At 37.4% G+C, this 12297-nt stretch overlaps 1 protein-coding gene across 1 annotated transcript in view; it reads left to right on the plus strand.

Moving 5' to 3' along the window:
* The first annotated feature begins 7492 nt into the window (after positions 1-7492).
* CDH7 (cadherin 7) overlaps positions 7493-12297 on the plus strand; it is a 90384-nt gene continuing 85579 nt past the window's right edge. Inside the window, exon 1 of the mRNA XM_077809072.1 lies at positions 7493-7702. Coding sequence (XP_077665198.1) covers positions 7493-7702 — 210 coding nt within the window. The remainder of the gene's footprint in view (positions 7703-12297) is intronic.

Below are 12297 nucleotides of genomic sequence, written 5' to 3' on the forward strand. Positions count from 1 at the left end.
GACTTCTTATTGAGAGTCCTTGTCTAGACTCTCTAGCCCTTCCAGCTTGCAGATACCAGGGGATCTAATCTAGACAACCTTTTGTGTTTCTTGGAGCAGTGAAAAAAGATGAAAAAGTATTTAAGCAAGCAAACAAACAAAGCCCACGGCAAAGCGGAGAACAAAAAGAGAGTTAAGAGCTGACTCTGACAACTTCTTATTTAAAAAAAAAATATTGTCCTTGGTTTGAGAACTTAACAGACACAAACTTCTAATAGTGTTAGGTAAATATCAGAGTCAATAGTCTGATCTAGTACTGTACACTGGAAGTCTTCTTTGATTGGACCATTTCCTGTTGGTGAGAAGGACAATCTTTTGAGATTACACAGAGCTCTTCTTCAGGTCAAGAGGTCTGTAAACTGGAAATCTTGTCTCTCTCATCAACAGAAGTTGGTCCAATAAAAGATATTCCATCACCCACCTTGTATCTCTAATATCCTGGGACTAACATGGCTAAACAATACTGCATACTTTGGAAACATGTCAATTAATGTGAAGAAAAAAAACCAATAATCAGTAATGCAGACCATTTACCTGCAAAAAAAAAAAAAAAGAAAAAAAAGTCATTAAGCTTTGCAGTTTTAATCAGAGGGCATTGTGCCCTGATAATGTGAGATATTATTGTAATTAAGGGTTGCTATGGGTCATTAGGACTGTGTTAACAATCAGATGACAGCCTCACAACTCTTTTAAGTCTACTTTTATTGATTTAATAGCAAAGTGCTTTTACTCTTCTGTATAAAAGTGCAATTGTAAAGCATCTGTATAACTGCAATTTATCCTTGAATTGACTGTAATGTCCTATGAACAGAAAGTGATGCAGCTTCAGTGTAGGCTTCTGTTTATCCTTCACATATATGCTCAACACATTGCAACTTTTTATGTGTATGTTGTGTTCATCTCTCTCTGTTCAATCTTGTTAGCAGTCAGGCAGTAAAGATTTGAGGAAATCTTCATTAATATATATTAAAAAAACTCCATGTTACTTTACCCTGAGCCAAAGTCCTTATTTATTAAACAAACATTGCTGAGGGTTTCTTAAGGCTTCTCAACACACAAATTGCATCCTCTGTGCATAGAAAATTGTAAGTTGGTTATTTTCAACTTGAAGTGATTTGGGGCTAAATTTGCTACTTAGGAGCTAGTTTATGAGTGCGGTGTTGGCTAATAAGTTTTCATTTTGCATTTCATTGGCTATTTCTAAACCTGATATTCTGATACCATTTTCAATGGATCCAACTTCTTAGCCATCTAATTTGTCTTAGATGATCACATACAATTTGTTTATGTCTGCTTTCATGTCACTAATGGGTATTACTTTCAAGTGGCAATAAAGGATCAGTTGCTGAGGGAGGGTGCATAAGATATGTGATGATTCCCTCAATCCCTGTCTGTAACACCACGCTTAACCATAAGCAGTAATACAGGAGTGCCTCCTCTGGGGATTTAGTGGTTCTACAGGGAAATACCACAAAGTAATTTCTTTCCCTAGGTATTGTATGAAATTCTACAAACTATCTTAGAATGCAAAAATCAAACTAAGACCATTGCTGAAATTTTACTATTTGTGCTGTATATTCACAACTGTAAAAATACTGTTAAATATTTATTTTCAGATATCTACATAACTGATCAAGTTAGCATGATCCTTTTCAACAACAATTTAATATAGGGAGGCTACAAAGAACTTTCCTATGGAGAAAATGACAGACTTTTTAAAAGTGTACTTTAAAAATAGCATTTCAGCCATATAATGTCACATAATCAACTCCAGAATACCATGGAAGACTGAATAACAATCACTTTGCTTTCTGTGTTCATTTTGAAACACTGTTATTTATTAACGTCTGCCTGTTGTTTTTCTGTTGTCTTGCCAAATCCTTTCACCTGAGTCAGAGGGTACTGGAGCTAGTTTTGTGTAACAGTGCCATATGTTTAGAGTAGTGTTAGTTTTTTGCTTGATAACCAGATGCAGACTACAGGATGTGCACTCCATTTACAGTGCTCCCATGTGAATATTTAGGCCAGTTAGCGGCAGGAGGTTGTGGTCTGTAGTTGTAATGTCATCTGGCACAGGGAGTTAATGGGTTTGATCATGCTGGCTTGACTTGTAGACCCTCACTTGCTCAAAGGAGCTCTTTTTTTTTTGAGAAGAAAGGTAAAGCCAGCAGGTGCAATCTATACTATAATTATCTAGATTTGGTCTCATATCTTCACCCGTAGTTGTCTAAACAAGCATGGATTTGATGTTATTTAATGTAAAAGAGACACCTCTGATAGCAAAGCCATGTATGACACTCTTTAGAGCCTGCAGTCACTAAAAGGGGAATTTTATTTTGCACAGAAAATGATACCATTTCCAACTGGCATTGTAAAATAGAATGCCAAAACATAAAAATTTCAGTTGTAGTAGCTCAGCTATCAAGGGGCTAACCTGCTGATTCCACTATGTTCAAGGGATCATGGTTCAAGTTCCAGTGGCAATAGTCAATTTTAGAATTATCTCAGCACAGAGGGTGTTACTTTATTGAGTGACTGACCTGTAGTGAGAAAATTAAGGGATAACTTTGTACTGTTGACCCATCTGGGGCATCATTTACTGGATATTATTGTCTTGGTCCCGCTTCAGGGATATTTCCGGAGACAGTGAAGATCAGGGTTAACCTCTGTGTATTGCCATGGTATTGAGAAGTTAAAGCCATTTAAAGAAAGGATAACAGATGTGGGGAAGGAAAAGGGATTAGAAGCGGTAAAATTCTTCAGTTACACTCTTAAAAAATTGTCATGAGCTGGCTGGGAGACTTCACAACAGAGTATTACACTGTCGTGTGAAGAAATGTAGGATTAGAAAAACTTTCAGACTATCATTTCCCAGCCTAGAAGTATTTGACCACATGTATTGAGGTATGAAAGGCAAGGAAGTTAGGGTGGGGCTGAATAGGTGGGATAGGAGGAGTAACATGGTTCATGGACTAAACTGGCAATGAGACAGTAGTAGCAATGTGTGAGTGGAGGCCTATGAAAATAATGAGATAGATTTTCTCTGTAAAACAGAGGAGGTGGTGGGAGGAACTGAGGATCTTCTGTTGAATGGCCTGGAAAAGCAGGCAAAGGAAGAACTTACACCTGGATATCTAGAAAAGGTGAGGGGAAGAAGTAGGCTCACCCCTAACCACAAACAACAAGAACAAGTTTCATTACTGGTACAGACATTAGCAACTGAAACAAAATATTGCGCCAGATCTTCAGCTAGTTAAAATTGGCCTTGTTGCTTTGAAATTAATGGGCTTTGCCAGTTTATAACATTAAGGACCCATGGTCTGGCTCTTTTCTTACAGTCAGGATTGCCCTTCTGAAACAATGTACAATATTCATTCTGACACCATCAGATTGTGCTGGCAAAATAAAAGCATATAATTTCTCAGTTTAAAAGTGTTCACTGAAACTCCTTTACTTGTCAAGTTTAGTTCAAATGCAGTTAAAATCTTCTCAGTAGCAAGATTCCTTTAGACGTGTGATTTTTTTATGCCATGATGTTTTACAGATCAACTAGCTAAATGTCTGTGTGAGAACACAAAAAATATACAGTAAATGTTCAGTGGTCACTCCTTATGGATTTTTCTGATTCTTCGGGCTCATTCCATAACACATATATTTCAACCGTTTTGAGATATGCAGTAGCTAACAGAAATATTAAAGATCCTGGTCACAGAATATACTTCCTTAGATTACAGATTTTATCCCTTGAATTACAGTTTTGATTGTTCTTACTGATGTTTGGCACTTTTGGCAGACCAGGGAGCTTTGCACAAAGTAAATTACAAAGCTGAGCTCTTCCTGAAAGTGAACTGGCGTGACTTAAAAACATATACAATCCCAAATTATTTCACACACTGACATTTAAAAACTGACCTCCTTTTCTGCACCCACAATTTGAGAACACACATTTGCACCCCAAACTTGTGGACACAACTTATATCATTTGGATGTCTGACAACTGTACCTTTTTAAAGGTGTAATTAGGTACTTAGATGTTTAACTTACATCAGTTGCATCTGCATATAATCATTTGCACCCGGAATGCTGTGTGAACAACCTTATTCAAAACAAGAACATTTTAAAACAAGATAGACAATAATTGAGAATCAGTTTCTCCTTCACTTGGTACCTAGTCCTTCAACAGCAGATGATGCAAATGACACTTAAATCAGAGGCCAGAGCTGCATTCCATACAGTGCTTTCAATGTTGGTTGCTTCAAGTGAAGCACAGAACCCTACATTTATGCCTAGGTAGGAAAAACGCCTTGCAGTTTACCTTTTGGCTCCATCAAAAGGATGATATTCCGTATAGATGCAGCAGATGATCCAGAAGAGATAGTTATTCCCCATATGTATATTATTCTATATACATACAGTGAGAGAGAGAATATAAGACGATATATATGAATATACTGTATTGTATATCTGTACAATCATAGAGATATGAATGAGAGAGAGAATGAAATTCATTTTAATAAATAATTGTCTGTTCTTCCAGGAAGCAAAGAATATTATGCACTGGATATTGATTTTTTAAAAGGAATTATCGTGTTGAAATACTAAACGTGCTGGAAGGGCAAAAAAAAAAAATCCCTAAAGAATTAGTTCAGATAAAATATCATATTAATAGTAAGAGGAATAAAATATCCATTGGAAAAAGTGTGTTGCCATTTATCTGAATAAAAGTAATAATAAAAGTAATTGGAACAATGAGACAGTGTGATAAAACTATTTGACAATGGGTAAGGAATGATTTCTTCTGAAGTACGAATATTGTATATACTGCTTTTTATTAGATTGTGTTCTCTAGAATATGGACTGTATTTTGGCTAGTATTTTGGGTGTGTTTTCAGTTCCATGCTGTGGTGTGTGGCTAGGGACCACAAGGATGGCACTCCATATGGTGGTTTCCATACTTTCCTTCAGGTGTAAAAGAACGGGGATCAGAAAATGTTCAAGATAAAGGTTACAGAAATACTAGGTTTTAAAAGTCTGTTCAGAGCAAGACATTTCAGAGTGCTCTGTAGAGAGACTGTAACATACTATAAATGTTTTACTGACATTTTTAATGAAAATCCATTTCATATTTTTATTTCTGATAGATATTAGTATGCTGCCTCTTTCAAATAAACAGATAGTTTATCAATAGCAGATGTCTGCAGCTAACCTGGTGTAACAGAGATGTTGAGTTGGTTCTCTGAGGGTGCATTTACAATTTCTGGTGTGAACAGCACTTCCCTGGAGAACCATCTCTTAACTGAACTGAATGGTGGAGTGAGAAACATGTCATTCAGCCAGTGAACAAATCCTCTCCTGGTATTCTTCATGCTATTATTTTTGCTGTTGTTGTTTTTTTTTTTAATAAGACTATTGTCTTAATGTAAGGCTCACATCAAAGTTGAGCTTTGGCTATTCAGAAGTAATCATTCAAACATATAATAAATAATTCATACACCAGTTAGTTGAAACTGGCACTTTTATGTTATTCCCACTGCAAAAGGAATCTTCCATGTTCCAGAGATGCTTCAGAATCGTAGCATTTAGAAATCAGGGTCATGAGATAATAAGTTGCTTATTTTCTTCATTGCCTGTAGCAAGGCGCTAGCTCTTTACATATGGAGCTTTCAAATTACTGCTACTTAGTGAACATGCTTAGTGGGTTTGTGGTTTATCCCACCGGTCTCTAAGTAGAGCCTTTCTGTTGCAAGGCAGTACCCATAAGGGATTACTATAAAAAGGCATTAAATACAGACTGTAATCGGAAGGGCTTTTTATTTGTTTTGGTTTTTTTGCCCTCTAGCTACCTTTAGGAGATATATAGAAATTGCACAGCTAAAAAACAAAACAAAACAAAACCTCTGGATACTGTGCACAACTATCAGAAACTGTATTTCACTCAGTTCTAATAAAGATGGTTAGTAATATAAAAATTTACCTAAAACATTTAATGTGTAATCGGTAGTCCACTCAGTTAAGTAAACCATGCAAAAGATTAACTCTTTTTTTCTTACAAGGCTTTCTAGATTACAGTATTTCACTCTGTATGAATTACTGTACTTGGTAACCATTTTAACTTCATCCTCATTTGCCCTCTTATATTTGACACATTTCTAATGCATCTTGACTGCCTGACACATTGGCCTGATAAGGAGCAGAAATCCTTACTGCAGAAGGAAACATTGCTTACATAGAGTTCAACCAGTCAGATGATATCTCTGCAATGTAAGACCTACTTTTGGCCCTCTCAAATAACTCTATTTTTATTTAATTATTTAAGTTAAAGGTTTTGGGAAAATAACCACTTTGCGGTATAATTATATAAATATATTTGATAGATCAAAACATATTTAATAAATGCAAGAGGACAGAGAGTATATCAGAATGATTTAAATCCATGTTTTGGTAAATTTCCCATGCTATTTTGAGGCATTTTGTTGGGGTTGGTCATCTTTCCTAGTAAATTCTGCCAGCTCCTGAATAACCAGAATTTTGAAAGTGAAACAAAGAAGATATAGTATAAGAAAATGTTTGTGCTACTACATAAGAATCATTCAGCCTCACACCAACATTGCATTGAACATATAAAATCAAATTATTTTCTGACCTTTTTGAAAATATAAATAGTTGCGTAACATGCTTCATATCATATCTGACACTTGGTTTTGAAATGGGAAAAAAATGAATGGGGAAACTCCTGGCTTTTTAGGTAATCAGATTCAAATCAGAACACATCAAAACATCTGGTGTACTGTGACTCAGAATCAATCAAGTTGTTCTGAGTCACCTTATACTACCTTCTATCACTTTAAGTCAACATATGTCCTATCCATTGGTATGAATCACTGCTGTTAGATGCTTTGTTCTTATGTGCTAATAATAACAAGTAAAATTAGCTCTAATAGAGAGGAGAAAAAAATCAAAGCTAGTAAATGTAAAATAATTAGGGGGGGGGGAAGAGAAAAGACTATGTTAGGAAAACTGCATAAATCAAGAGAACGTTCATCAGAAAATTATAAAATTGTGTATGATTTTATTATTAAAATACAGATCAACCAGCAAAATTAATATAATCAATGTAAGACAATATAAAATTTCAAAGCATTATTGTATAAGCTGAAGTCTGTTAATACTACTAATGATGAAGAGAAAAGTTTTAGTAAAGTATAAGATGCAGCAAGTGAAAGCTGAAAGCAAATGTATGTTTTTTAACTTCCTGACAACAGTTCTTGTCTTTTCCTCTGATAGGTACCTATTATACCATTTCTCTGGTGAAGGCTATTCAGCAGTGGTGACCTCTTCCAATCGAACACTCCACGAATTATTATCTCTGGAGTCCGGAGGCTAGAGCTACTGAGCCAACTGGAATTGCGCCCACCCTCTTATCAAGGTTTTTTCTTACACAGGGGAAAAAAAGATGAAGTTGGGCAAAGTGGAGTTCTGCCATTTTTTGCAGATAATAGCTCTTTTCCTGTGTCTTTCTGGGATGAATCAAGCTGAACTCTCAAGGTCCAGATCAAAGCCGTACTTTCAATCAGGGAGGCCGAGAACCAAGCGCAGCTGGGTGTGGAATCAATTCTTTGTGCTGGAGGAATACATGGGTACAGACCCTCTCTATGTAGGAAAGGTAGGGGATTTGATCAGCATTTGGAAAGTGAACATGCTTGTTTTCTTGATGCATTTTTACAGTATGACTCTGAATTGTCATTCTGTTGACTTAGTAGGAGTAGGCCAAATGGAATACATTTTTTTTAATAAAAAGATTGTTGGAATTACATAAAAACAGTAACAATACACTGTATCTTTGATTCCTCATTCAGAGTTTTTTTTTTCCCAGAGCCATATATGGTAGCTATTAAAAAAAAGAATTAGGATAACCTAAGCATTTTACCATTGTTATCACAAATATGATTTCTAATTATTCAAATAAAGTTAATAGATGCTCATTACACTCAATAGGACATTGATTTGTTACATAGCTATATAGCAACATAACTATACGTAGTTGTTTACAAGAAATAAGAAAAAAGGCAAACAAAGAACAGAGTTTCTGCCCTATATTGCTTACAGTCTTAAGATCAGGGTCTACATCACTGAAGACAATGGTGAAAGGGCAGAATGGCAGGTTGTAGGTGGTAGCTAGGAGAATGAGGGAGTGTCTGGAATGCTGCTGTGCTCTGGCCTTCTTTGACAGTCATACTGGTACTTTGGGGCATAGCTGGCCACTAATCTTTAGCTCAACCCAAATGCTGGGTTACACTAAAGGGGGCACTGGGCCAGTATAAAACAACCTCCAGCATCAGGGAGTCCCAAATGGTTCTTTTGTATCCCCTTTAGCTACACGGAGTGCATACTGAGTGTAGCTATGAAGCGGGGCCTAAGCTTAGGCAATGTTTTGTAGTGGCATGTAATATAGCTCCATCAGTACCTTTCCAAATGAGAAATGCTTAGGTTTTATTTAATATCTCTGGTAACTGTTTATTAAATGAAAGAAACATTTTTCTCCTATTTTACAATGTAGTTTCTTATTAAGAAATATCTACAAATTAATAAAAGTAGTTAGTTTCTTGGCTAAATTAAAGCAAACATAAAATACAATATAATTATTTCTGGCAAAATTATAAAAGTTTACAAGAAGTCGATAAGAAGATCCAGGGTCCAAATAAAAAAATTTGAAGCCTACTGATGCAAACACTTGGGCATGTGAAAAAAAAAAAAAATTTATGTGATCCGTCCCAGTGATGTCAAATTACTTATGCTGTAAGTGTTTGCAAAGTTGAGAACACCTTGATCCTACCAGGTGCTTTAACCACATGAGTAGCGCCAAAAAGATCAAAAGAGGGACGGTTCATATGCTTAAAGTTATGCACATGTGCTGTGCTGGGCAGGGGTCAGAGTGCTGAGCACCTTACACAATTGAGCCCATAAAGACCTACTAGGATCAGAGATGATGAGATGATGAGATGATCAGATTCCAGTTATTTCTTATTATAGGAGTTATGAAAAGGCCTGCTATATTTAAGGTTATGTAAGAGTTTCCATTCTGATATCCTATTTTCAGTCATTTATGGGTTTCAGCCTTTGAGGTTGAAATTGTTCCAGCTTGATCTCTATCTGAAGGTGTAGGTCTGTTTAAATATTCAGCCACTTTTGACTGGTGGTAGAAAGTTGAAGTTTGGCTTGGAAATAGTCCTAGCTGAGAAATATCTATGGATATTTTAGAGAAAGTTGGTTTTGATTTGATCCATTGCAATTAACATTTTGCACGTGTTTAATACATTTTGCATGGAGTTCTCATTATAGCAGTACTGTGCGCAGGTAAAGAAGTCCACACTACGCGTGCATGGCTAATTTAGTGGTACAGTGAGGTATTTATTGAAGGTGCACAGTGAATGAGGCAGAGGCACTCCAAAGGCACTCTTGCCTTATTTAGGGGAACATTTTCAGCAGTCGGACTACAGTATGAGCTCTCTGTTTCTAGGTACAATTTGTATGCTGCCTATTTTTCTTTTTCATCCACAAAATGATTTGCTGGTACCAGAACTCATATTTGCACCAGAAAATCATTTTGCAGATGCAGAAAATATAGGCATACATTTGCATGTGGGAAAGCGACAATGCTTTACTGAAAAATACCCTTTTCTGTGCATATTGTAAGATAAGATGCACAGATCATAATGTTCACAGGAGAGGTGATCTGTAGTGTGGACTTCCTATGGGTCAGATTGTGACTTTAGCTATGCTTCCATGGAGGGGAGTGAAGGAAAGCAAGGAGTTACTTCTCTGTATGGGCTACTGTAACACAAGAGTGAGCAGGCATGGGTGAGCTGCTGCTTCCATCTCCATGCAAATAGTTGGTGAGTGGACAGGTGGGAGTGGTGATTGGGTGAGCCTTGCACCCCAGTTTTCGAGGAGGGGGGAAATAAGCTGTGCTGGGATAGTTTACTTCCCTTATGGAGCAAGGGGGAAACAGAACCAAACTCAAGTTACATGCCAATCTGCTCTGCTCTTGGGCAAGCTCAGTTGTGCATAGCTCCTTGTTCAAAATGCATTGCAAGGTGCCAGTCCAGGTCTAACTGCACAGGACAAGACACCTTCCTGCAGCCCTCAGAAACTGTGGGGGATAAAGTGTTTCAATAACGTTTATACAAATAGATCCACATTACTGTATGTGTTTTCCTATCATTTTATTTCAGAAGACCTAGGCATTTCAGTTTAAAAAGCAGTGTTAGGAGGATGTTAGAATTGCATGGGAAATCATGCAAAGTCATAAAGTGTCCACGTTAAATGCATGCTTCACATTAATTTTGTCCTCTTCTTTGTATGCATTTTGACACATCTGACACATGATGACAGAGGGTGAAGTCATAGCCCCAGTGAAGTTAATAGTCAAAGTCCCATTGACTTCAATAGAAACAGGATTTCACCCATATTTTTTCAAATGATATAATATCATACAGTTTTTCTAGACTTTAGGTGAATATATGGAGTGTTTTGTAATATTGCATTTTTGTATCCTTAAACAATTTTCCCTGCCATAATAGATCAATATACTTTTATATGAAACAGGGCCTGCTTCTTCTCTCACATTGGTGTAAACCAGGTGTAGCTTCACTATTGTTGGGGGAGGTACATCAGTTTAAAACTGTTAGAAGACAACAGAGAATGAGACTATTAGCCTGTTTATATACATTCTTTTCTCTCCAAGGTTAGAATTTTAATAGTTTAGGTCTGTCACAGGGAAACTCTACTCACCACTGGGGCACCTCCTTGTGGCTGCATCTGTGGATTAGCTCCACTCAGGTCTGACACCCCCTTCTGCTGGTCGCTGCACACCCTGTTGTTTTTCTCACACTCCTTTTGACTCTGTCTTCATGGCTTGGCACTCCGGCCAGGTCATTATAGTCTTCCCCTTCTGGGGTATCAAAGACTTTACATACTAGTGGCCTTAGGCAGTCTTCTCATTCACTTCCCTGACGGTGCCACCTCCCCAGTGGCTGGTAGGGGAACCTAGGCCAACTCGGTACTTCAGGTTCCAGTCCAGGGACCCTATCGCTAGCAATGGTGGCCTGTTCACTCCCAGATCATGTTGCTCTTCCCCTGGACTCCGTCCTACATCTTTCTACTTCTCAGTTCTGTTTTCTGGCTCCCTCGCCTCTCTGGGTTTTCCCTCCTTCCAGGGATTAACTGCAGGCTACCTGGCACTGTAGCCTCAACACCTCCCTTCTCCCAGGGAGTGATGGCAGACTATCTCCATGCAGCCCCTTTCTGTTTCCAGCTTCCTGTCTTTATAAACCTGGCCTACCCTCTCCCCCAGCTGGACTTCATCAGCAAATTAGGTCTTAGCACTACCTGACTTTGCTCCAGTGGCAGCCTATAGGTTATTTTTAATTCTGCCCCCAGTGCATACGTGTTTCCCATCACAATGGCTCAATCCTGCATTATGTTCAGTGCCTCCTGGGATGTGCTTAATACCTAGCAGGATAAGGTGCTTAGCCATATATGGCACAATTTCTTTCCATCCATCAGCACAGCATACCTCAGGTACAATTCAGGGCATGCAGCAGTTAATTATTTAGCAAATCTAACTGAATAAGAAATTATTTAGCAAATCGAGCTGAGCAGTCCTGCATACGAGAGGTGAAATGTAGGGGATAAGCCAGTGAACTCTGAAGCCAATTTATCTGGAAACTTAGGTGGATTATATTTGTTGTTAAATGTTTACTATTACTCTGCAGTATTTTGTGTATTTTCCATATAAATGACTTTAATGAAGTCTGTTTGGCATACAAATAATAGTGCACAGTACTAAACAATTCTATGCATGTGTGTCTAAAGCTGTAGAAAAAATGTGTGCTATTATATTGTATTATTTGAGAACCAATATGTGATCATGTAATTAAAGTCTGTGTGGAAACATATATTCCCCAGGGGGCAGAGTTAAAATTGTATGTGCAACGATAGCTTGGGAATTTTCTGTTTTCTTGATTGCTTAACCATGTAACCCTAATGTTTTCTTAATTTTGTTTTTTGGATAAAATGCTGATAAGAATTTCAGTCTCCTCAAGAGCATTGTGAGAAATTGTATGACACCAGTTCTCATTCAGCTGCAACCATTTCCATGTTTTGCCTGTCTAAACAAACAGACAAACAAAGAAACACACAAACAAATCAGAAAAAGAGAGGAAGACTGTGAATGGGAGTGTACTAGTTCACAATCTG

This window comes from Eretmochelys imbricata, chromosome 2 (genome assembly GCF_965152235.1).
Source record: "Eretmochelys imbricata isolate rEreImb1 chromosome 2, rEreImb1.hap1, whole genome shotgun sequence".
NCBI classification, from domain to species: Eukaryota; Metazoa; Chordata; order Testudines; family Cheloniidae; genus Eretmochelys; species Eretmochelys imbricata.